The 27,789-nt window shown below is 38.6% G+C and overlaps 1 protein-coding gene across 1 annotated transcript in view; it reads right to left on the bottom strand.

Annotated features, from left to right (window-relative positions):
- The window catches only part of SEC14L1 (SEC14-like 1 (S. cerevisiae)), a 39,387-nt gene extending 12,801 nt beyond the window's left edge, over window positions 1–26,586 (bottom strand). Inside the window, exons 1-5 of the mRNA XM_009888680.1 lie at window positions 26,524–26,586; window positions 3,211–3,360; window positions 2,989–3,120; window positions 823–951; window positions 343–577 (exon numbers count right to left, since the gene is read on the bottom strand). Coding sequence (XP_009886982.1) covers window positions 343–577; window positions 823–951; window positions 2,989–3,120; window positions 3,211–3,360; window positions 26,524–26,586 — 709 coding nt within the window. The remainder of the gene's footprint in view (window positions 1–342; window positions 578–822; window positions 952–2,988; window positions 3,121–3,210; window positions 3,361–26,523) is intronic.
- Between the last annotated feature and the right edge of the window lie 1,203 nt (window positions 26,587–27,789).

The raw sequence follows: 27,789 nt of genomic DNA, 5'->3' as shown, positions 1-27,789 counted from the left end.
ACTGCGTACAGGAAAGCTTCAGTCCTTTCCTCCCCATTATTCCTATAGTTATACCCATCCCTGAATTTCAGGGCAAGAAGTAGGCCATCCATTTGAAACCTAATGAACAGCAAAGTGAAGAGTTTTTCCACTCATATCTGACCTTTATTTACTAAAAAAACCCTCAGCTCATAACAGCTATCCAAGCTATCCCACATGTTACCGCTTTGCAAGCCCGCACTTCAAGATCGTATGTTGCCAAAGAGCCAATGTGAAGATTTTCAGCTGTTCATGAAAAGCAGCACAGTGCTGAGAGCCTCTACAGTACAAAGAATCCCACTAAAACAAGTCAGAGCACCATACCATCAGGCGTTCCTGCTGTGGGCTCCGAGGGGCTGCCTGAGGTGTTGAGGATCTCCTTATTGTTCAAGCCCTCCTTTGTGGACAAGTCTGGTATATTAATAGCAGGTGAAACTGGTCGTCTTGTGTGGGATGTGCTGCTCTCCAATTTACACGCAACAGGAGGAGTCCAACGAGGAACGAAAGTTATTCCTTCTTCTTCCAGCTGCTTCAGGTAGTATTCTATTATTTCTTTCCCCTTCAAAAAGGAAAATTTACTTCAGCTACTAAAAATATCCATTTAGACGGAGAAAGGATTGGGCTGGAAACCCATTAAGTGGCCAGACCTCTCTAAAGACTCCACTTGAAAATACAGACATGCTGCCCCACGCTAGAGAGCAAAGACCCCAGGCTTTTTGAGCACAGCAGCCTGTTACTTAGCAGCAGCTACTTTGTCTTTTGGTAACTTAGAGCCAGGCACCTCCTTGATGACTGCAAGCTCACCTTTTTAATATTGCTGGTGTACTGCTTCATGGCAATCTTTTCCACTGTGCTTTCAAAACCAAAAAAAGATTTTATATCCAGACTTGCTGACTGTTCAAAACACGTCATGTCTTCATTGTCAGGATGAACCTATTAGTTAAAAGGAGGTCATACAGCTTAGTTACCCATTTAGTATTTTTTTCCCCTCACAATATTTGAAATGACTGTTTCTTGTTTTACAAGTTCACATAGTCAAAAACATTCAAGTGGAATTTGCAGACTTTTGCTTCATTTGCAAAACACAGTTTGGAAAAGGTAACACTAAGGAACAAAAAGCTGAGAAGCCCTCCTATAGTCTCATGGCTAGCACAGCACATTTTTTCCTTAACGAGGAGAGGGCAGAGAAATAGCAGTGCACCAGCCAAGAGCCAAAGGACTAGGATATTTATACAATTAACACTATTTCATTCTAGATATGGGCTGTGACTGTAGTGTGTCTGTGGAACAGGGTAGAATACGCCACAGTGAACTTTCTGCTGCTAGACAGATAGACCAAGGCCAGCCAGCTCAAGGACTGCAGCAATTACAGTGTAAGCATTTCTGAGCACTGCAGTCTAGGTACGTCTGCAACAGGCATACTGCAATAGACTGTTCCCTCACTGACCTACAAAGTATCTTAGTATTCTGTAGACTGAAAATTATTTACTTTGCTCTCCTATGATAAATGCCACAGAAAGAAGTGTAAACTTCTCATTCAGTTGACAGCTGAATAAGCTATCTTAGAGCACTCCCAACTTTCTTCTTAGCTTGTATCTTAGTTTGCTGAGATGATCCTGAAACAGAGATGTTACTACCCTGAAGAAAGGCTGTTTTCTAAACTCTTTTCAGCTAAAAAAGACTTGTCTAAGGAATTTCCAGGCTGGACTCTGAATCTGTGGTTATAAAAACATCATGGAAGACTGTATTTCTGAGCATGCAATTGTCTTGATGCCTTAAGGTTCCCCTCCCCCTCACAACATACTAAAATTGATTGGGAACAGTATCAATGCTTTATAACAACGTAACTACAGAAAAACAAAGCATTTCCCATCATTTTCTTCTTCTGCATTAGGGAATGGGGGTAAAAGAATAGCTGGTACAGCCTAAATAAATACAAATCATAATAATAACATTCAAGAATCTTTCTGTCATTTCATAAATTCAATTATAAAATAACTTCAATAATAACAAACTTTTAAAAACAATTTATTCTTGAATTAAAATTCTGGTTTTGTATTTACCTACTAATTTCTTGATCAAGTAGAGCAAGAGCAAGAAGTGTTGCGTTTTGTACATATTTACCAAATGCACTTTTCTGTATAGCATTTCCCCTGTTTAAACAGAGCTTTCACAGAAAAATTGCAGGTGGAAAAGTATTTTTGAATGTGCCTTGGAAATAATTGCAGAAATAATAATTAAAAAAAATAATCAGATAATAGTGTCAAGCAGGTTTGACATCCAGTGACCTTTTAACCATGGTTCTGTACACAACAGAAAGTGTTATCACCTGCATGTAAAAAGAATGCTACAATACAAATAAATCAGTTACATTTGCTAGCTTTGATTTGACCTTTACCATTGATTTGAAGTTTCACTGCTATATATGTGCTGTATGAGCCTATCAGTATTGGCTAAGCCATTCAGATAAAAACATGACCACAGCATAGCCGTCAGCCTGCCACCAGACTCCTTTGTACCAGAAAACATCTGCACTGAAGACCAAGAACGATGGAAAAAATTAGGCTAAAATACAGCTGACTTGATGAACATTTGTCTGAGCTGAGCAGAAGGCAAACAAGCTACGTCGAACTTTCCTTTATCAGTTCTGTCAGGGTATTATCAGCCTCACCAAGTCCCACACTGCCACTACAGACCACAGAATTGCCTCAACAGAGCTGTCAAACACAGCAAATTATGTTGTGTTCTGCTCTCTGAGAAGATGCTCAAGCAAGAGGGTGCCAAACTTGTTTCAGTTCTTCAAGCAAATGTGTTACCTTTAACACTAACAACAATTACCACTCATGGTAGTGCATTGGTTATTTTTTCTTACAAGGAAAAAGCCGAGAACAACCCAACTTCTGTTTATGAGTCCTGGTCTAAACACTGACTTAGCTCCATCTGTAGCACCACCAAGAGCCTGTTACTCACTGTGTAACAGCAGTGTTCATTAATAATGACTCTATTAGAGAAGGTTTCATTGTAAGCTTCTATATGCAACGTCCTTTCTCGTCTGTTCAAAGAATTCTTCTGGACAAAGTAGACATAATCCACTCCTGCAATCTGAGGAAGATGACACAGACTCTGTTAAGATACAATGTTCATGTAAAAGGATACCCAAAAGTATAAAACAGGCACTGCAAACCTAATCACCTTTTTCAATAGCCGCGGTGCATCTATATCCAGCTTACAGCGCCGTTCAATCACATGGATAGCTTCATCCTCACTCTTGTATTCATTTACAGTGTCACTGGCTACAAACATAGGTATCAGAGGACACGTAGGAAACCTTCTTTCATATGCCTGTAAAGATGGAAGGAGAAGAAAATAAACTGTCATCACAATTAACTCCTGAGGGTGTGCGTAGCGTTGCTTCGTTGACATCACCAGCATTTGGAAGCACAATGCCCTTCATACCCTTCGTAGAAGGGATTGAGTCTTCCTAGAGTCCACATTATAGCTGAAAAAAGTCACAGTGAATTCCAAACAATCCATTTATTAATACATTCCTAATATTGCCAATTCTAGGTAAAGCAAGTTTTAAAACACATGAAAGACCCCATTTTTCCCCTCCCTGCAAAAAGGAAACTGTTCATTACATACAATGACAATCCTCGTGTCAGCAATAACAGAAAAACAAGACCCTCTAGTTTTAAAATACCACAAGACAAAACAATTGTGTTGGATTAAAAAAAACCCCACATGCTAATTATCGGTGTTTCACCAAGCTGTCTAGAGGGTTTTCCGTAGAGCTCCCAAAGGTCTAATAAAAACATTTCAAAACCTATTTCTTAAGCTAATAGAGCTCTCAAGCTCCCTGTGCAGAGTACTCATAATGATTTCACTGCACAGTTTATCAGCTTACAGTTTTCTCCAACAACATACAGTAAGTTTTTCCCATACAATGAGGCCATTTCATCCTCCTGCAAATTTAAACTTTTTGCAATAATGCAGAGCTAGCTATAGCTTTGAGTCTGGTTAAAGAATATAGTCATGTAAATAAGTTCATCTCAAATACCTGACAGATGCAGAGAAGATGGTATTAAATCAGGCACGCTCAGACAGGATAGTTAAGAACCTGGGAGCAGTAAAACAGGTAGGAGGAAAATGGGAGTTATCCCCATTTGCACATTTGTTGAATTTTAGTTTTAGAACCATGGTGGCTAGAGAATACAACATAACTGTAAATTTTTTTTTCCTTTTCTTTCATAGTCACTAGTGTGCATCAACTTCTCTTTGGCTTTTTTTTTTTTCCCCACATAGGGTAGCAGTAAAGTAAGTATTTCTTTAGCCTTCTTTCCATAGTCTGAAGTCTTTCATTTTTGCCATTATCAGAACCCAGCTGGCTTCAGTGAAAAGGCAGGATTTGCAAGGTATCCCAATGCAGAAGAAAATTTCAGTAACAAAGTAAATCTGAGAGCAGAACATGAAACAATTCTTTAAAAGAGCTGAAATATGCACTCTGTCCTTTTAGCTGATTTTAACTGCTCTGAATATAGCTGGGCTACAGCAAAGGAACAGCACCAACAGGGAAGAGGGTGTGGAAGAAAATAAGCAGCAGCTGCAGAAAGTATGCAATGGTGGCACTGGAAGAGAAAAGGTCTCTTAATTCTCCCTTTATAAGAATTAAAATACTTAGTTTGTTACCAGTGTTCAAACACAGTCTGAATGCAGTGTTACTATGGTGACAGTGGTGCAACGCACTAAAACAGTGTCAGCTTTTTTCCCCTCACGCGTATTTTTACATCATTTTTGCAGCATGATTGTCCTGAGTTCATAAAGCTCCTCTGTAATGTACTAGAAGGAAAACCAGTGAGTAAGTACACATGCTCCTTTTCTCAAACTTTTAATCTGTGCACAGATGGTTTTGTTTAAATTAAGAATAGAAATAATTTCTGGGTTCAGAGATGTGTGCACAATAGAAGTGACAGAGCATTACTGTTGTAACACAATAGCAAGCAGTGAGAAAAAACCTTTCACAGCTCCAAGAGAAAGGGAGGATGGGTCCTATTAATATGGTATAAGAAGTTTCTTTTATGAGGCTCTTGTTGTCCTGGTGAGAAGACTGTATATTTTACAGTCATTCAAGAATCTCTCAGCCTTCTCACTGAATAAGTCTCAGCATTCTTTCTAAATTAGTCCCTATTTTAACAATATTGACCCTAGTTAAATGTTGTCCTAAGTTAGAAAAAGAGAATACTTCCAGAAGAAGCAGAATTGAGAAGTACTTCTGGATTTCTGATTGCTTCATTTAATATTTTTATTTTATTTTGGGGACCTCATGTTACAACAATTATTTTATAAGCAGGAGAGAAGGGGAAGTAGATATCTAACATTTTTCTCACTATTTTAAAAGTCTTTTTACTTTTGGATCACAATGAATTTTCCCCATCTGAGTAGTCTCCTCTGCCAAGCCTTTGCAAGTCTTCTTCATTGCACATATTGATGCATTTCTCATCTTGGTCCTCAAAATGCTTTCCATTTACCTTGTAAACACTTGCAAATTACAACATTACCTGCTCATAAGTGTTTATTGAACTGTGAGCAAAAAAATGCCCAAGAAGAATTTGTTGTTCTGAATGGGAAGACTGAATTGAAAGTGTTCAATTTGAAGGAACAAAATAATTATCTGCCAAAAGTTGGCAAGCTCAATGCTTACAGCAACAAAGCACTTGAGGGTTTCAAAGAGATTAACAGCAACACAGGATTCTTTCTCCCTAAAGAACATGCACACAGAGTACTGAAAACTGTTCACAGTCATTTTATTGGGCTCTTAAATTAGGCTGGTTTTATTTCTTTATGTACCATTGCCAACAGGTTCTTGTAATGCATCATTTCTCAGCACAGCCTTGTTTGAAGAAAAAGTGATTATAGTAAACCATAGCCACATCAAAATATTCGATCTGATTTAAGCACAGCTGTCTCTTCCACATATGGCAAACAGTTCTCTTTCATGCTGCAGAGTAGGCAGGAAAAAGCTGCTAAAGACTATAGGATACAAAAATCTCACTTCACCATAGACCAACACAGCACAGGAAGAAAACCTGTAATTTGTGGTACAAGACAATAAGAGACACATGAGTCAAAGCAGCACATGCATCCCCATGACTGGAGCTATTAAAAGAGCATGAGAAGATTAAAGAAAGATCAAACGCCGATTTTTCTTTTCCAATAATAGAATTCAATGAATTTTTCTGCATCGTTGGGGTGTTTTGAACCAGAAATTTTGTCTCAAGTCCAGCTTTGCAGACAGGAAGTAACTGAACTGCATTATCCAGTATTCCTTTAGCAGTCTGATAAAGCAGAGCATGTTATAAAAGATGTCACACATTTTTGCTGTATATGTCTCTCTGTACAAATAAAATCATTAGATAATATGCACCTTTCTCTCTGTACAAATAAAATCATTAGATAATACACACCTTTCAAGATTTCAATTTTACTGTACAGATACCATCACAAAAGCCAATTAGTTCCTCAAAAGCAAAGCAGCTGCAGTAATCCTGATGAACTCAATGCAAGAGTGAAATGCTGTTGCTGTAGGACTAAACGCATCCAAGTAGGATGTTGCAAGAACGTTACTTAACTTCACCATTTTCTTCTGTCACATTTAAAAAAATAGGGGGTGTGGAGATTCTGATATGTAACACAAGTAAAAAGCGCAGGCGTGCTCATCCTCAAAGCCTCTACAATTGGTACTGGGCTTGACATGAAAAGTCACAACGCCTCTCTGGCCCAGAGAGACATCTATGTACAGACCTTTCAAAAAAGTGATTTTAAGCCTGCAATTCTGTTGTTCCCTAATAATGTACTTTTACAATTTCCCACCAGCCTCTGGGAAGTTTGTGTACGCCGATACATTAGAAGCTGGCATTGTGCATCAAGAAAAACACAGTATGGTGAAGCAGCTTGAACTTCAAATTTAATGGACTCATTATATAAACCCTTAACTTTCTTAATGCATGTTAACAGTAAGAACACTGACAAGCATAATTTCCACCAAAATAGCACTGTATTAAAGCTCCTTTTCCAACTGCTTCCCTTAGCAACTCATGTTCAGAGTAGAGTCAAAATAACGGGATTTATTTTACTTTTATCTTTGCTAGTATTTCAGCTGTATTTAAAGACATGAAAGCAATTCAAAAGTGAGACTATTTTAAACCCATTGCAGTCATTTTTCATACCCAAGGAAATTATACTTGCTGCTGCTGCCGCCCATAGATTTTGGGCTTCTAATATCAGCAATAACAGGATCCTTTCAAAATACCACCTTTAGAACAGCACTTAGGCATGACCCCAACCCAATTTTTAGAAGGACTAAAGACACTGTTTGGCTTTTTCCTTCTCAAACTATGCCTAGGGCTAATAAAATACCTTGATAATAAGCATGTGCTCAGTCCTCAGTGGAGAAAGTCAGTCATTCATGTAAATAAGTTACTCAGCTTCTCTGGCCAGATTAATATATTCCCAGTCTCATGCCTTAAAGGATAGGGCTTGTTCAGTATTTCCATTAGATGACTCAAAACTAATTTCTATGCTTACAAGGAGAAAAAAGATCTGACAAGACTTGCAAGCAATCTTACACTGTGCTGTTATTCTTAGAGTAGCTGAACCCTCCAAACAGAACTTCTAACCTGGTGAAATAAGTAGGAATTTTAGGTACCGTTCAGAAGACGAAGCATATTGAGTACTTTCTTAATAGCTTAGTTGCATGAAACAAGTTGTGAAGATGTTTTATTTTTTAAGATGTTTTCTGTTCAAAATTGCTAGAACAGTAACCCTCTAGGAGTAGCCCAATATTTTCCAAGGGCACCTCAACAGAACAGATGAAAAGATTCATCCCAGCAATCGCATCTAGTCTGCTGCACTTCGTGTGGGCCACATAGAAACTTTAATTTCTGCCTGCAATACCTGACTAGGTTTGGGTACTAATCTGCAAGCCTATACCAACATTTACCACACTTCGAGTATGTGGAGTTTCTGAATTATTGCCAAACACACAAGAAAGAAGGGTCACTCAAGCAGGATGCATTCCAGCAGCTTCATCAGTCCTGCCTATCACTGTACCCCCTTCCTCCCCCTGCAGCACAGCACTGTAGATCAATAGGAAGAACATTGACTCACAGGAGGCCAACCAAGAGGTTTCAAATCATTGGCAGCTGCACTTGGAAAGAAACAATTCTGGATTAAGCCTCACAAATCAGCAAATACCTCCTCATCCCCCATACACTGTTGTTCATAGGTCTTTACCATTCTCTTTATAGTACATACATATGTTTACAAATCATTATACTTCTACAAAGAGGTGTGTATCTCAGTGCCAGTGTATCTCATGGATGTTAGTTGACGTGTTAGTAATCAGCTCAGGGGCATGTGCATGGAAGAAAGCAGATGGTTAGAGTGGATATACCTCAAAAGGCTCTAGAAATAGTTTTTTGATAAGGTAGCTTTCCTATGCAGGAAGGGGCAATACGAACTTGCCTGCAGCTTGGGAAAGAACGAGCCTCTTTAATACACAGGTTCTCAGCTCTTTGGAAAGGAACATCTCTGTGAAGCCAGTTCTGGAAGGACAAACAGTCCCCCAAAGGGATACCTCCACGGCTACAAGCCAGACGCCTGCTGCCACGCAAGCAGCACAGTTAAACTTTGCTTTTTTGCAGTTAACTTCCCCCATCAGTATGGCTCTCCACAGCAGCCCTTGTTCAAAGTAGGCTTAAGTGTTTTTTCTCCACTGTGTTTTCACTTCATTAAATGTTCTCATTTACAAAGAGGGAAGTTATTTTCTTATTGCTGGGAAACAAAGGCTGCTTGGTGGTGACTCAGTACTAAGAACTCACTCTCTCTGGCAAAGACCAAGGCGGCTTTAGTTACACAAGATTACAAATGAGGCTTATGGGGACTACAGACAACCCACCCAGCATGAAAAAGGCAGATTCAGACCTATGAACAAATGGCTGTATATCATCTGAAACACAAAAACTTTTTATATGCACATTTCTGGTCCTTGACAAATATGAGGTAGTTTAACCAACCTTATTTTTGACTTACCTGTAAGTCTTGGCCTGGTCTATGCCATTAAGATATGACTAGTCAGATTTTCAAAGCACTGGGATGATGACTCGCTGCACAATTGGTATTTGTAAAAGTGTATATTACATGCACGAGACCTTCCCTACTACTTTTCTTGAAAGGGCAGAGAACACTATGACTTATTTTAAAAGGGGGAGAGAACCAGAGTTTAAGCCTTCCATTGCAATTTCTACTTTTAAAAGTGTTTAAAAGGTTCAAATTAGAACCAGAACACAATACACTCCTCCAAAGCTTTTCCAGCAAGATTCACCAATGGTTAACCTGCTGGCTATCACAGCAAGATCAACAAACAAAATGTTTGCATAACAACTTATCACTGAACTGGATTTAGGCAATGAGAAAGTACATCAGGAAATACCTTGTGGGGAAGCCCTTTGTCTGAATTAAAAATTATAATCCTTCACCTGAACAAGAGCTACTTCAAAGGTTTTAAGAATCAAGACAAATTAAGCAGGCAGTGCGCATCATTAAAAAGGAAGGCTCTGTGTTCCATCTTGTTTTGTTAAAAAAAAAAAAGAAACTCAATCCCATTGCCCCACATTTGAATATACTTTCATTTTAATACCTTAATTTTGGAACAGGAAAAACTCCTCCACTCTTATGAAGAGCAGAACTTCACTGAAGAGAGGAAAATCCAGCCTTTACAAACCGAGCTGTACTTGAGAAGGCTGCGAATAGCAGAGAAGAACTGTCAGAACATTCAATCTGACAGCCGTGCAGATGGCTCTGAGGGGACAGCTGCATCGCGTGGTGGGATGTATTCCGGTGAATCTCTTAAAATGAGAACTGACAGACATTCACCTGACAAATGGGAGTAGCCCCTTACCTTAAACTACAGGCGAAAAATTGCACAACGCCTCACCTTTCTCCCCATCAGACTTTACTACACTGTCAACTGCATGCTGACCTTATTTTACTTTGTCCCTTTTCTATCCTCCCTCTGTTACAGTCCAAAAGCATTTTACCCTGTTGTGGCAATTGTCACTCAGGAACAGGATATACTGTCTTCTGTTCCCTGGCACAAAATAAAATTTGGCCTCTTAAGTATTAACAGTGACTATTAAGTATAAAATAAATAGTTGCACAGAAAAATCAATAGGGCAAGTCAGTATCAATAAGAGAAGCACTCTGCTTCATTTTAGAGGCTAAAAAGTTTTTGTTTACTATACAAGTGTAACAAGTGCTATTGACTGAGGACTTTCTGATTAAATTACAAGTGTAAGCTAGCAGCACTGGGAACAAGCAGTGCCTGCACCGTTCACATAGGCTACCAAAGCAAAGCATTCCTAAGTAATTGCCCAAAATGGCCCAACTACTTCTACTTGGCAGTATACAACCCAGCTTTAAAGTTTCATAACTCTGGAGTTTGTCTAAAATTTTCATAAAGGGGGCTGTTAAAGTTTTATATAATTACACATCGAACCCTTGAACTACAATGGCTTTTTAGGTTTTGAAGTTTTATTTTTTTGTGTTTTTAAAATATAGACCACACAAATACATATTATTATACAAATTACGAGACAAGTACTAACAAGAATCTACTCTGCACAGATTTTGTCCATGAATTCAAATTGAAGGCTAATTATTTCCTCAAATAGCAAGAGAAGCAAGTTTGAAAAACAATCTCAAATGTTCTCCGGTGCAGTGAACAGAGCTTTCACATAGAGTATCTGGGAAGAAAAATTGTCAGTGGTTCAAGAACTTATTGCAGCATGATATTCAGATTATTATAACGCCATATTTATGATATTGCACTGAAGTGGTGCTCAACTTTATAGCCCAGGTCTATGTCTCATATTCAGAGGATCAAGGGTCCAACTGATTCACGAGAGACTAACACACTGAGTCAGTCTTGACCATATAAGACATTATTGGATCCTGCACAGGTCTCAAAGTATTCCCTGTGCTTCCAACACCCACAGGTGTTAAACAACCTATGCTCTAAGCAGCCCACGTGACCCTACACTGAAGGTCACTACAGAAACCATTTCATTAACATCACCAGGGCTTCACTTGATCTTGTTAGAGTAGGAAGTGCTAAGACGACTTGCTGTTTACAGTATCCTTGTCTCTAGAAAAGCATTTGAAAGCCAGTCAAGCCAGTAAATTGAGCTTTCTCAGCTCGCCCCTCCTTTTGTGGAATGGAAATGAAATTCCTGAGAGATTCTCCAGGAAACCAGGAGCTGAGGGAAATAGAACCAAGTATAACCAGAGATGGACAAGAAAACATTTCTTTCCCTGGCATTCAAAGCCATTAAATTCTTGCCACTGACAGCTCCTCTGTCACTCAGTTCTTCTGCATGGAAAGAAAGTTTTTATTAGGTGTACAGAAGAGCATAATTGCTACTCCTCCTTGTCTTCTTTTGATGCTCATACTTGTTGAAAGGGGTCCACTTGATTTAATCAGGTTTCACTGAAAAGGATTTCAGACCCTAGACTACTATGAATGACCGACTCATACCTTGCTATCATCCACACAGAACGAGGAAGGGAGGATGAGAAGAGAGATTTATTTCAATACATTTAAATTCACCCCGTAGCTTAACAATATAAAGCCTTTGGCTTCAATACTTTGTTCTGTCCATTTTTACATTTAGCTGCATTAGAAGCCCGTAGTACTCTGAAGTTAAGTAGTATCCACTTATGTTTCTTGCACATTTCAAATATACCCTCCTCCTAGATGGTATGAACAGAGCTAAGGAAAACCTGCTAAAGTAATCTTGTGGATGTCACCACAGAATAAACAATACCTATTTGTTCTATTAAACAGGTTAACAGGCCTGCCACATTCAAAGCAAGCACTGCAAATTGCTGCTCAAATCCTAGAAACACAGCAAGAAAGCTTCTGATCTTCACATCCATTCTGCAAACTCCTGAAACAGAAAGTGTCTGAGAGCAACGAGGACATTACCCACAGCCATTACAAAATAACCTGGTATACAGACTAAACTCAAACTCAGTAGCTACTTCGTAATGTTGTATGAAGAGCTTTGATTCAATAAATTAAAAATCTCCATGGAGTCAGGAAAACAGCATGGAAGCTATTCTTGTGCTTTAGCTCAAATAAGTTACTCTAGCTGCGACCATAAAAATTTAGAGACGATTTTTTGTTTGCTTCTGGATCACCATCACTCCAAACAGCACTTGCCACCAGTCACTCAAAACATGTACGGGATGTACAAAACATGTACAGGGGAAGCAAAACAACGTTTTAGAACAGAGACCCTGCGGCTTTTGACAGGGAACGAAGCTCTATGACACATAACAGGAAGTATCAAGGCTTATCTGCACGCAGCAATGTAGACACAGTCTGGGCTACTGCACACCTATTTAATCTCTTTGAAGTCTTCCACAGTGTAAAAGGAACAGCTTCACACTAAATTTCAGGCATAACAGTAGTTTATACGCACCACCAATCACAAAAATCATGAAATACAGCTGAAATAGCATCATAAACGAAACTGTATCCTCAATAGCTTGCGATTGGAGTGCTACTTACACAACACATCACACACCACCCTGGATTTCTGGCAACAGGACCTTTCATGTGTTAACACTGCTACAAAGCACTTTCAAGTGAATGTAGTAGCACTAACACACACATACTGGCATTTCTGTTCATCTCTTTAGTTCAGGCAGAATTTCCATGGTTACAGTGTTGATCACTATTGGCTTTAAGTACATTCCAAATATAGACCAAATGCATAGCTTGGCATTTTAAACAGCCTTAATGACTACCCTGCAGGCTCATTCTGGTAAACTAGCTTTGAGTCCCTCTGAGGTGTAATGCACTCAATATGCTATAGTGCCACCCGAAAACTTAGCAAGTGTACTGTTCATTATGTCATGCGGGCTGTTTGTAAAAGCAGTCACTGAAACTGGACAGATCTCCAGGTAATCTCATCACAGCATCTGCATCACATTCTAAACCTTTGGTACTCATCTTAAAAATAGGTTTGTCTTGCTTGTGCTTAAACTTCGTTCCTCGGAGGCCATCATGCAGTGATAGCACCAAGAGTCGTACTGGAATCAGAATATCCTTACTGCGCAAAACATCACCCCAAACCCTGTGCACTCTGGGATATTATCTTAGCTGTTAATCACAGGATACTGTTTGCAACAGGTACGCCTCTAGGTAGCTGTTGCTGAGAACGCTGTGGAGAAGTTCATCCTATGTATGCATTGACTAGGTAGGATTGTGCATATTAGTATCACCTTCATTAACAGGATTTAGAACTAGTTATTTCCTACTGCTATTAAAAGTTATAGAAGACATCAAACCCAACCTCAAGATGATAGTAACAATTTCAGAAAAAAATCCCATTTTCTTGTAATTAAAAAAGTTTATACAAATTTCAGCCTTTTAGTTTACATTCTCTGAACTATAAGTGAACCAAGGAAGCGCTCATTTTTCTACTAGCATACAAACCAGAAACAAAAAGGATTTCACAAGCAGCTTATTGAAAGGATGCTCCATTTAGATAGCACCTACAGCTAAGCATCAGCAAAACTCTAAGCTTATTCCGAGGAAATACTTGATAATACATATTCATGAAGCATTCTTGACAAATTTGAGTTATACTAAAAAAAGCATAGCATATTTGCTTAAGACTGTGCAAAACCAAAAGCAAGGTAGGGGACAAGAAAAGGCAAAAAGCAGAAACAAGGAGTTACTAGGGGACAGGAAGGTCTGAAGCAAACTTCTTTATCGGAGCACAAACATGAAGGCTACAGAGCTAGTGAATCTCAGCCTCAGCACCCAGTGTTTTCAAGCATGCATAAAGTTACTTTAATATTTTAATATGTCATTAAAATAATTTAGACCTTATAAATAAAGCAGGAGATTCAAAACAGGCTATGAAGCAATCTTCCAGATAAGTGGAATTTTACTGGTAATTCACTGTTGAGTTATGCAACTGTGGTAACCAACTTACCAGACTAAGCAAAGAGTCTCTGCTTTCCTGCAGTGGAAGAAATAGCCAGACACAGAAACCTCTGTTCTCTGGAGGGATGTGACCAGTCAAGCCACCCACATAGGCTCTTCCTATAAAGATCACTTACTTTATCCCCCTCAGTGTACCCTTCCTGCACAGATAGTATTCAATAGCTGAGCATTTTCATTTCAGAAAAGTGGTCACATAGAGAAGCTTTACTAGCAAAATTATAGTGGCCTGAGTGTTGCATACAGCTACATGTAATGACACCGGAAGGGGACTGGCTCTTAACCACCTAAAAACCATTTTGCTACATGCAGAGATGCAATCGTCTTGCAGGTAAAAAGTAAATTCTTCAATGTTTTAACACAACTTTAATCAAGATTTTGGTGGTAAAAGGTATACTGATTCAGCAGGCAAAACAGTTTGGAGATAAAGAATCTGACCTGAAGACAAGGGCTAACACTGCATCTTCTATCTGTAAAAGATGATCTTTAATAACCACAGGCCTGCCTCAATGGTACTTTAATTGGAAGAGTGGTTTCTTTAAAACAGATACAAGTCATTTGTGGTTTGCTTAAATAAATTTGCCCAGCTGGAACTGTTAATACTTGATTCTCACACGAGAGCCTGAATGTCCATCTTCAGAGAACAAATGAATCACCAGGGTGGGATCTGAGGAGAAAGTGGATAGCCAGTGTAAGAGTTTAAGAGTTACACCCCGCTTGCCTCCCAGACATTCACAAGAGGATAATTAATTCTTTTCCTCCCTTCAAGAAGTCCAGAGAGCCTGAAAGAACCCAAGGCATAGTGCCACTCCGCTAAAGAGTGAGCGAGGCGAACTCCAACTGCAGCCTCTGCACAGTCTTGAGACGTAACTCTCTAAAATGAGAAGCTAGAATAGAGAAGTTGAGCAAGTATCACTCCTTCCTCAAAAAAAAAAAAAATATTAAGGACAGAAAACCTGAACATGCTGAATATAAATAATTTTAATCTTGCTTTCCTTTAGCGTAAACTGGGGAAGCCCAACCACTCAGGTTAGGTTGGCTTGTGACTGGGAGACCAATATCAAATTGCTGGTTGGAAAAAAACCTGACATTGCTGTGGTCTAGGTTGAAGGTTGAACATCAAGGACAGACTTTATAGCCATGCTGCTCTAAGTTGCTCTTTGGTATATGCAGACCCTAGTAGACTTAGTGGGGGCAATAGCAATATCAGATTGACTTGCAATTTCACTTTAACTTGTTTATATTAAATGCATGTGCAAAACAGAGAAAATGAGTGTTTGCCCTGCCCATGTTCCAAGCAAGACAGATGGAAATCAGTTCTGGCCCAGAAGCCACGTAGCTCTGAGCACACCACTTTCTTTGACAGACTGTGCCCTGCAATTAGAGTTAACTTCGGTAGTTTCTAGGATAGGAGACTTGCCTTCTGACCCCAATTGCACAGGACATGACTGTTCTGGCTCAAGGTTACAGCACTATGGAGAAGAGGCTGACCTCCAAAAGAGCATCACAGTAAATACTGGCAACAGGCCAGTGAAAGCTTAAACGCTTGGAGACATGTGATTACTGGGGAATGTGAGCTATTCTCAAGCACTTCCTATTTCTCTGCAACAATAGCAATACATCAACCTTTACACAACACAGGAACATACCTTTTTTTGAAATTTTTAAGATACACGCATCAAAATACTGTAAACCATTAAACCTGGTTGTACTGTTGCTTGTAAATAACCATTACTTGTCTTACAGCAGCTGAACAGTGACAGCTATGTTCTGCATTGCTAACAGGCATCTCACAAATGCACAAGACACTGTCACACTGAAAGCAGAATTTGGTACTTGGCTTCCCCATTCCTTTCCAGTTAACAAAACTGCATGTCTGGTTCCTCTGCAGTCAGTTTTACTTTAAAATTCAGCTGCAATCCTGCCGTGTCCACTGAGGGTCTATTTTTGGAACAGTCAAATATTCCTTACTGCTCTATTGCTCTATGCTTAAGTCTCACTTTTACGAGTCCTACAATTGGTATTCGTCACTTTTTGGGTCTTAGAATCACAGACACTTTCACTAAGCAGGTCTGTTAAAACATGCTTAACATCTGGAATATGTTACGGTATTTTAAATAAAAGTATTATTGTGTAGACAAAATCTAATTTATGAGTGGGGGAGGAAAGGATGACTACAGCATTGCTACAGTATAGGCTCAGAATTCCTCATTAAGCCATGGTCTGAAAGGTTAAAGACTTGTACTACCACAAAGAGAAAGTCTCCTGATCTCCATCACCCGGATCAACACCCCTAACGCATGAAGGTTCCGAAACAGGTTTGACTTCATTGTCTCAAACTGCACCCACCAGGTTTTAATTTGGCCCAGAGGCAATTGGCCTCTAAGCACTGCAAGAGTGACTTCAGTCTACCAAGGGTATAATCAGTACAGTAAAGAAAGCTTTGCCAAAAGGGCATAATTCAAGATAAGTAGCATGGCTCAACTGTAAAGGTCTCGGTTTGGCTTTTGGACCAGCAAAATACCAGCTTCCAGGTAGAGCAGCTGTACTCTATTAAGCAACCCAATTAAAATTTATTAAGTATATCAATTAAAACTTGACCATTTACCAATGTCAATGGGATGTCATCAAAATGCAGCATGATAAAGTCTGGGGCCTGCAAACAATTTACCTCTTAAGCTAGGAAGTTAAATGTAACTTTTAAAAAAATAATCTTAAACTTACATACACGTCTGATGTATCAGGAGATGCCTCAAAAAGGTTAGAAATTGATGGTGGAAGATCAACAGTACAGAACAACAGTGGTTTCTCATATGGAATCATAAACTATTAAACAGACTAAGACTCATCAGCATAAAAAAGAATAATTTAAAAACTGAGGGAGATATCTTACAGATCTAACATGGCAAGCAGCACAAAGGATGTGAGCAGGATTTCACTGCTGCTTCCAACAGAAGGAGCAGGTGGTGTGAAGCTGAGCAAGCAGCAGCCAGGCTCTAGATAAAGGATACAACTCTTGACAGAGCATGTCATGAAGCACAAAATCCTGCTGGAGAGTGTCACGATAGAGAGTTCACTTGGCTCCAGAAAGGAACTGGGCAGGCACAAGAAAGAAACCACATGCGGTGCTATTATAGACAACGGGCACATTCTAGACCAGAAGGGCTGTCAAGACACATCGCTGTAGGACGAGAGTATCCCAGGAGAGTGTTACCATGTTTATCTCACTCTTATCCTCTTCCCTAGCGGCAGATACACAGCACACTAGCTAGATGAGCCTTATGGTGCAATTCAGTACTGTGGTTCTCAGTAAGAGACAGAATACAATCCCTTTCCCCACATGCAAATACATCACTAAGATATCAATAACCAGGTAATACTCCTGTTAGATGCATCATTGACATGTTAAGGTGGTACAACTTCTGTACCCCTAAATCTGCTCCCCAATAAAACACAAAAAGAAAGATGCCACATAGCTCCAAAAGGTAAGCCAATTAAAAAAAGAACAGTCAAGACTCCTTTGATTCTTTTCTAAAAAGCAATTAAAAATCATAGATTATAGACCAACAGTTTTGTTCTTTACCCTCCTTTACAACAAAGAAAGGCAAACAAAAGCAAGAATCAGTTTAGTCAACATAGAACAAACAAGTTCAAGTGAAATTGCTTTAAATCCTGTTCATTACAACATCAGTGGCTGCGCCATGCAGACCATGAAACACTTCAATAGAAATAAGTAATTTCATAGCGCCATGAATTCAGTAATGAAGAATTTATCCACAGGCCAATGAATTGCACAGCAAAGAGTTTTGTAAATTAAGTAGTATAATTTACGCACTGAATGAAATAGCCAGAAAAATGTCCTCTGGAAAGGATTCTGCTGACTGATGTTCCTGAACTGGACTTAATGTCTATGGTACTCACATTTTACACTAAATGAAGAGACACAATGCACTCGAGAAAGGAAGTGCTCTCATCAGGAAACTAACTGTTCCCCCTCTGTTCTGGCATAAACAAATATAAATGACACATCGCCATCCTGACCATCACCAAAGAAATACTCATTTTCACAAAATGAGATCTATTATTATCAAAGCAATATGATATAATATTATAGCAGCAGTAGTCAAGGCAGAAAGTTATCAGACACAGGGAGGCTCAAACGTTACGAGGTTTACAACGTAGCTTTCAACTGTTACACTGATTGATCTGCATATATTCCAAAAAACACCTATAACTCAAGTTTTGAGAATATAAATAACATCACAGAATGAAAACAGCTGTAATTATCCAACAAATAATCCAAAACATACATAAACCTACAGATGTAGATATTGAACTTCATAAATCTCATCAAAGTCTTGAAATGATAATTATATACATTTGGGTTCTCTTAAATTAAGAATTAAAACAGTTTAAATAAAAAAAATCATTTTTAATACAAAAGGGTAGCTTCTCTTTGCTCCCTCCTACGATCCCTCTGCTGTTACCAGTTAAAGCTGTTAGGTTCCAAGAGCCCTGTGATATTTTTATTTTCAAATTTACTGATATATAGTCCCCAAACCTTATCATCATAAAGTAAAACCTGAGAGCAATCCAAGACAGAAGATGTTCAAATTTGAAGTTTCATACATGAATACAAAGCAAGAAAGCCAACCAGTCAGCTTGCACGCTACCCCATTAGATCATACGAAATACCTGTTTGGTTGTGGGTTTTTTTTTTTAATTTTTATTTTTCTAAGGCAAGGACAGATTCCCGTTTATGCCAAAGCAGCTCACAGAATCCACAACTCCAAGCCATTAAACACAATTTGCAAACACTTTGCACTGCTAAATAATACCAGGTCTGAAGACTGCTGAATCAATTTTCTAATGGCCCCTTCATTTACTGCTACCGCAATGGGCTTCAGCATTTTTCAAACTGCAGATCCCTAATTATTTCCCCATGGAATCAAGGGCTCCCACAGTGCAACATGTACTGACAAATGCCCTGCTGATTTGCTCTTCCCTTCTTGTGGCCAGCTGCCATCAGCTCACTAACAGTGCAGGGGGGACGATCACGTCCTCCCGCAGGGGTGCTCATCAGCCTTCCGTGAGTCTGGCAAGGAAATCAGGCTGACAAGGTATTCATTTTCTGGTTTTCCACGACAGCTTTTGACCAGCCCAGCTCCCTAAACTGGCCTGCGGATGAACATGTCCTTGCAAGAAAGCAACAAGAGCAAGCTGCAACACCAACTTAGCTATAATGGAAAACCGCATGTTCAGTTATGTTTCTCTGACCCTTATAAGACAGAACCACAAGCTGAAAACCTCAGTGGACTGGGCGGAAATCAGTATTCCTTGAACAAAAGCAATGCAGAGAAAAGCCAGGACCCGATCTCAAATTTTGATGGTTCATTGCTTGCTTGTACTCTTCTGGCAAGGCCACCCCATGCTGCTGTGGACCCTAGATCATGCTAACCAGTCCTTCCAACACAAGCTTTCCAGTCATGTTGCCACCATTATCTTCCACCAGTGTGAGTTCTTGGCAGGACTCTGACCTCAAACATCACTGACTCATTACAACTGAAACAAAGCTGCACGCAAATTGACTGCGAGAAAGCCAAATTATTAAATTACCTGTAATAGGCCCTATTTAACATTTTACCTGAGCTGCTAACCTGGCCCATCTTAACCATATCACAAAAATGAGATAAAAAGTTAATAATTCAGCTTAACAGCCTAGTGCTTCATTTAGAATATATACATAGTAATTTTAAACTACATGAAAAATTAAAAGACAAAGTCACTTAGGAGGAAAGAAAATAGACCATTTAAGACTAACCTGTAATTAATTTTAACTTGAGCTAATTAACAGATTTCCTTGCAAATTCTCAGAAGATTCATTCTATATTCAGAACGCAACAGTTTTAAGATCACATCGCCACTCTCCTTCCAGAAACACACCGAATTCAAACTAAGTGCAAAGCAAAACCAATCTTGGTTATGAAAAAAAAAAAAATCACAGTGAATACCCCTCAATTCTGAATGAGTCCAGATTTTGGAGCACAATGTGCTTTACAGAAAATCCTCAGGGGCTGCTTCTGATCCCTGAGGCTCTCCTTCTACTCCCTCTTTCATTGTGTGCTTGTTTCCTACAAGCGTAGCAGCTCAAATATTCTGCTGTAAGATGCCAGCAAAAGCTCCAACAGGAACAGGAAGCACAGATTGCTCATGCTGGAGGTGCACATAACTGGCCATACCATACAGAAACACCTCATTCTGCGTCTGCAGCTGACACCTCTGATCTCTGTGCAACCTCTGGCTCCTCATTGGACACGTTTTCAAAATTAACAAAAAAAAGAGTGCACTACATCTCTTTCACGTGGGGTTTTCAAGGCTTTTACATATGCTTCTTAATGGCTAACCACACAGTAAATTACGATCATGAAGTTATACCTTTTCCAGATCATAACTGTAGTACCACAGCTGTCTAGGACTCTGCAGAATGTGTTAACCACTTCCTTTCTGCCAGGTTCCCACACGTCTAAGTTTGAGATTTTTTAACTCAAAGGCAACAGTCACTTGTCCAATCAACAGATTCTCAAACAGCACTTCACACCAGTCTCCGAGCTAAAACACCTGCGAGGGGTGAAAAGCTTGGAATGCTTTCAGAACCAAGTAGCAAGAACTGTTTTGATACATATTTTTCTTCCATTGACACCTTTCAGAGTTTGACAGTAGTGGTGTTTTAGCTTTGAAAGTGTAAAAGACTTGTTAAAAATACTGACTAAAAGCATTTGGTGCACAAGAGAACTGCAGCTGTCAGCTACAGTCAGGTCATGTGTTTGCCCACAAAAAACAGGAAACAGCTAGCCATGGAAATATCTAAGCAGGCCATGAAACAACACGTAAATTGCACGGTAAGCAGGCTGCTAAGTCAATATTTTTCCCTAGTGCTCAACTTAACTCTTACGTTTGTTAGCCACGGCTCATTCCAAACAAGTGGCCAAACATTCATTTGTTCTTACAACCTGTGCTAACACAAGAGACCATCAACAATGACATACAACAGCAGTTAAACTACAGACACTTAATAGAAAATAAGAAAATCCATACAAGGCATTATTCCACCATGGTTTTACCAACACATTTCCGTCAGTGAATAAGCCTGAATTTTGAACAAAGACAGGAAGCAAAGTAGATGAGAGTCTGGGAGTCACAACCGAAGGGAAAGCCGCTGAGCAGCTTCAGGAGGGGACACTCAGTTTGCTCCCTTTCCCGGACTTTAATTATCCATGACAAATCCTCAAGAAGGTGCACCGCGGTGGGGGAATACGTTATTTCTCTGTACATTTAAAGCCTACTTTGTACTTTCATAAGCACTTGGAGAACAGCTTCCTTTTTCTTATCGGACTCTCGGCCCCGCTTCACATGATATGTGGAATGCATTTTTCCCAAGAAAAAGAAAATGAGACTAGAAGGAATAAAAATTGTAGGGATTTATAAGCAGGTGTCACACTTAACTTGATACATAGTAATTTTTTTGTAATGTCACTTTAAAGTAATAACCTTTAAAATGAAAAGATGATGTACTGCCTGACCAGGAAACTCATTACAATCTAGATCAAGGGATTATACTTTGATTTGTCAATCTGAAAAAAAACCCAAAAGATAATTTTTTTCTAATCTACTCTATCATTGAAGCGTATTTACGGCATCTACAATCTTATTACTTTCCTGTAATTTAGATATACTTTAAATCATGGAGATTTACCTTAAACATCGTTTTTTTCAGTTCTCTAAAACCAAAGCAAGCCAGTCAGCCTGTTCTCCAAAAGCAGCAAATTCGAACCATTAAAATTACAATATAATCAGAAGGGCACTATAGATTATACTTATTAAGACAGAATATCTAAAGCATGAATCTTTCTACCAGAACAATGGAAAAACGTGAGAACAATTTTTTTTTTTTTAAAGGATCCTGATGAGAACATGTAGCTTGAAAGGAAGTAGTTTTTAGCCTCAGGGCAGTGCAAAATTAATTGCTATTTTGATCTTAAAATAAAAATCAAATGCGTTTTTTCCACAACCATAAGCTCCTGACATTGATGACTAGTTAACCAACAGACTTCTCTTACTTGTTTGGCATCAGTGGAAGGTGACAAATGCCAGGAACTTTAACAAAGTGGAAATATCATGTTAGATATTCAAAAGACTACAAAATACCTTTGAATGTCTGTCTCTTGTCACAGGCAGATTTGAAAATCTTAGTTTTCATAAAGCCACACGTTCTTAAAATCTACATTAATTTGACTGAACATAACAGGATAGGTCTAGAGCACACTTGCTGTGTTCAGTCACGTTACTATTCATATTTATTTCTGATACTAAGTAATTTGTGGCTGTAAATCAGACATTTTTTAAATGGGCTGAAGAGCAATACATTTTCCACAGAGCTTCCAGAAACTAAAAAAAAAAATAAAAACCCCTCTGGTCAATGGTTCAATTCAATGTGGTTCTTTCAAAAATCTTACTTATTTTCTATTTGCATAAATTCCACCCTTGGAATGCCATAGTAGCTGATTATTCATTATTTAAATTTGCTTTGGAAATTAAACTCAAGGGGAATTATCTAATGCATGTCAGACTGAAAATGAGCTGTGAATCTCCAAAGTTAATTTTAGCCTCATGTGTGTTAAGAAAGCTTCAAGTTCTTAACTGCCTTTTAGCAGTAAGAACTACTTATTCAGCAAGTCCCTATATTACTTTAAATGTAAACCTCTCTAAGCTAATATCAAAAATTGAATCTATAATCTTTAAAAGTTCTATAAAAGCAGCCTCTCAGTTTTTTCTCCAATACATTTAACCTTGGTAAGTTGACAAGTGAGTCTAAGTAAACAGTCATTTTTCCACATTTCAGCTGCTTCCAGCATTACGTAAACTTCAACATGAACAGGAGGAAAAACAAGGCAAGATTCTATTCATCGTGATGAACAGCTGTGCAGGTTGTTTGTTTGATTTTTTTTTTTAAATATGTATCTATACATACACACAGAGCTTTCAAGAAGTTGATTATGACAGATACGCCACAAAGCAGCCAAAAGTCATCATGTCAGCATTGGTACCATTTGGTAAAGTCATATTGCCTGTATTAGGTGTGTCAGACTAAAACGTGATAATTTCTAGCCTATCATTCTTGAATCTTTTCAAGTTCAGGAAATAGTTTCATTAAAAGATTTGCATGCAGTTCTTACTGCTTTCAAAGGAACTTAGATATTATCTGGAACCACAGTTTGACAGTAAAAGGGAATCTTCAAGGCAAGTAGTTTGTATTAGATTTTACATAGCTTGCCTTAAATGATAAAGGAAGGCAAGAAGTATGCAGCAATGGATCTCCCAACTCTCTACCAACAACAGTACTTCACCAGTTCTCTCACAGACTTGAGAGAAAAGTGGCTGTGCCTTAAAGTATATGGTCACAGAGATACATGACGGCTCAACAGATGACTTTTGGATTTCAGTGGAGGAGTGCAAGAAACTTATTTTCAACACCAATTCAACTTAGAAAAAGAATTTTCACTGCATCTATTTTAAAAGTCTTTATATCATAATTGTCTGCAAAACAATTGTAAATCTTGGTTTAGATCAAAGTGGAATTAAATCCATTTTTTTGTCTTAATATAGCTGCACTCACCCTTCACAGAGAGAACAAAGTTCTCTCAAAGTACACTAGAGCAGCATGAATGGAATGCTGATTGTACTTTATTCTCCCTCAAGTACCTCTTTCAAACCCAGGAAAGGAAAAGTGGGCAAATAGGAAGTTTGTAGTGTAAACGACCCATTCTGCAAGTGGCATTCATTCGGTTGCATGTAGAAGAGAAGAATTTTATACTGATTTCTCTATCTGAAAGCTAAGTATTAATTTGACTTAATGAGCTCCAATTTGTAGTTGGAACACATATCATCCGGGAAATCTTTACAGTCCATGTCGGCTTCATGACTACTCTCTAGAATGAATTACCTCTTTCATTCCATGAAACTCTCTGGGAATGGAGGATGATTTTCCAAGTAACATTTTTAGAAGTACTCTGCACCTTAAGACACAGATGAGATCCCATGCATCAAGACCCACGCTAGAAACAGTGATTTTTGTTAGACAACTTAGCATAAAGAACACGGTTGCCACATTGACCAAAGGTTTCTTCAAGAGGCTTTTTACTGACAGCTGAGCATCTCTGGTGTGTGGGTTTAAACCCCTGTTTGAGAACACATTCTCTCAAAGGTTGGGTGCATATGAAAGAGAGGGACAGAGAAAAAAAAAAAATCAAACATAAACCCCATATTGTTAAAGTTATTTGCTTGGTGCCTTAAATTCAAGCTTGGTACATAGCAGGACGTGTTCCTCATTTCAGAAGGGCTGCCGATACAGTTAAAATAACATTATAGCACTTTTTTGTTGAGAATATGTAGTACTTCCACTTTAAGAGCACAAAATTTGACAGGAAAATTCCTTCCAGAAATATTTCATCAACTTATGCAATTCAACCGAGGGAAAACAGTAAGAAAAGGTGTGAAACTATCATATACTGTTTATATTCTTTAAAGAATTTGGCTTATGCAGGCACTCCTCTACGTACTTCAGAAAATGCATGATCAGTTTTGATAAATCACCACCAGGAATTTTACATGTTTTAAAACCCAATAACATAACAGAAGCAACATGGCAGGAGAAGGATGTTCATTCAGTGATCACATTCTGAACAAGTTCAAGTGATAACTCATTGCCCTGACATAGATGAAATAAATCATACGCATTATCGCTAATCTAAACCTCTAGTCTCAGAAAGCATCCTGTTCAGCTGCCTGTTTCTTTTTATAAACATTCTTCACCTCTTAGTTCACTGTTTTAGTTTTTCAACTATTGTTTTCTTCTAGTTGCATACGTAGTGTAGCCTCTTTCTTTCCAAAGGAGAAAAAAGCATTCATCTAAGGAAAGGCTTCATATTTGTTAAAGATTATTCTTCAAACCTTACCCCAAGCCACAGAACAGTTTGAGAACTCAAAGTTAATATTAATAGTCAGAAGTGTTTCTATTTATAACCAATAAAGCATTGTGAAAAATCCTGATGTCAGCATTTTAACTCAAAATATCGTTGAAGAAATAACTTAAAATAATAATTTTTTCCTTCAATTCAACAGCAAGGAAAAGACTCATCAGTTCAACACACAGCCAAAGAATTTTGTCCAAGAAACTAATTTTTGTTGATTGACCTAAGAACCCACATAATTCACTGAAGGCCAAAGTTATATACACAATCAAATTTAAATTAGAAACCATCTGAAGCCTAACTGTCAGAGCATAGTAAGGTCCCTAAAAGACCTTCAACACATCACAGTCAGATTGTCCACCATTCATGAAAATAACCACTCTTTGCCGTGAAGCCTTTTTAAGAGCAAGACCTACTGGAGGCAGTTTCTGAAATAAGATAAAAAGAACTTGAAGTATTCCCCTTAGAGTGATCTAATTCTTTTTTGCCCTGTGACTGCAAAGGATCACTTCCGTAAGGAACTCTGCACTCCAAACCATGTGATCTATCTAAATATTTACACTATGAACACTATTAAAACTCTCCTCTGAAGCCATTAAAAACAGTATTTTCAGCGAGATGAAACAATTATAGTTAGATTATTATTTAGTTTTAACTGTTCTTATCAGGTAGAAGCTGACCTGACTGCTCTCCTCAACTGCTCTTCGTAACTCATGAGAGCCACACAGCTGTGGTTTTGGCTGAATATACTTAAAAATGTCAAACACCTACTTCCTTTCCATTTTCTAAAAGAAAAAAGGGAGGGAGGGGAGAGAGAGAAAGAAGAGGGAACCTAATTAGGATTTTCTTCTTTTTTTTGGTTACTATTTGTAACATTAGCACACAAATTACCAACCATGCACCCAAAAGGCTTTTCTTTTTCCTCTCTCTGGCCTCTGTAGCAATCAGGTTTTTTCCTCCCCCCAAAGTATTACCAATGCTCAGAATGCTTTCTCCTCTTTCTTTCAGGCTTATCCTTGCTTTCATGGCTTTCCTCTGTGCTCTCTAGTCCTGTAAACTCCATACTGATGAAGACACAACCGCAACAATCTTTTAATCAACACACTTGACACTTTCTCCCATGCCAAAATAGATAGCTCCCAGTAATCACCTGGGAAATACGCTTCAAACCCACTTTTGCTCTAACTTTAAAATAAATCCATGAACTACAAACTTTGGGAGAAAAAGAAAACACATTATGTAAAAAGAATACTCTGGATAGAGAAGAAACCATGAAAACACATACCTCATAAATCTGAAATGATACACAAAATATGTTCTACAGTACCTATCAAACAGAGCTCAGTAAGTACTTAGCAATACAAGGAACTGTCAAGGAAGCAAAAATTACAGAAAATTAATACTTACAGCCATAATTAACTCAAAAGGGTGTTTATACACCCGTACGGGCGATTGGTACTTCTGCACCATAGCTGCAGTTAGTAAGATCAACTCAAACCTGAAAAAGAAATTTTTAAAACCATCTGTCAAATGTAGGAAGCCATTATCAATCTTCTCTGACAATTATTCTGTGTGTGATACCATGCTAACAATTCTATAGGAAATCATTCACAATTCCTTGATGACTTTTTTTTCTGAAGGAAAAACGGGGCCCTGAAAAGCTATGTATATTTTTGTCAGAAATGACCTATAATTTCTTCCAAAGACAACACAGAATTAGCACATTCTCAGTCCAGTTTTAGCAACAAATCTTCAACACACTTTATGACTCTTCCTCAGGGTGGTGAGACTTCCTGTGCTGCTGCTGAGAACCAAACATTGACACATACCAGCTAAAGGCAGAAAAGCGTTCCCCAGTCCCCCAGAGTGCTAAGTGGGCTACCTTGCTTATAGGTCATTCTGAATGGGGACTGGTTTTAAAAAACAAGTTAAAAAGTATATCAAGTGTTAAAATCCCTTCTTTTCAGAAAGAAAGAATGGATCACTAGAGCACACTGATGTAAGGCATTCCTTCATCATTTCCAAATCAAATTAGTTAAGACTTTTGTGAGAAGAATTTAAGAGGTAGCTGGGGAGAAAAATCCAAGAGAAACTACAAACAGCCCAATATACGGCCAGAAAAAAAATCGCTAGCAAAAGAGACAGGAGCTATTCCAACAGCTTCGCGTCTGCTTGTCCCAGCAAAGCGTTCAACCCAAACTCTCTTGAATGCAATTACGTTTATTGAAAAAAAACAAAACCTGGCAATAGGACTCGCAGATGAAACCACGGGCTGCTAGCCAGACGCATTTTAGCGAGAAGTGGCTTAATTACAGTAAGTTAGTATTTTTTTTTTTTTTAATGCGTCCTCACGTTATCTAGAGTGCTTCTGGAAAGCGCTCCGAGCCGCGGGGACGGAGCGCGGCAGATGGGCACCGCCGCTCCCCAGACACGAGAAGCGGCCAACGATGAATTCAAAAGTCACAAGAAAGTTCACCCGACATCCTACTCAACAGAGGAATTTACCCATGACTACCCTGCATTTAAAAAAACAAAAAACAAAAAAAAACCCGACACACCACCAACACAACAAAACCACCTGAATCAGCAAAAAAAGCCGCAAACCCTCTCTAATCCTTAGGAAAAAAAAAAAAAAAAAAAAGAGTTACACAACAAAGAACCTCGGCGTTTCTC

The sequence above is a fragment of the Charadrius vociferus genome, unplaced genomic scaffold (genome assembly GCF_000708025.1).
Source record: "Charadrius vociferus isolate BGI_N301 unplaced genomic scaffold, ASM70802v2 scaffold281, whole genome shotgun sequence".
Classification (NCBI taxonomy): Eukaryota; Metazoa; Chordata; class Aves; order Charadriiformes; family Charadriidae; genus Charadrius; species Charadrius vociferus.
The sequence above is the reverse complement of the archived record's forward strand: the minus strand, read 5'-3'. Positions and strand labels throughout refer to the sequence as shown.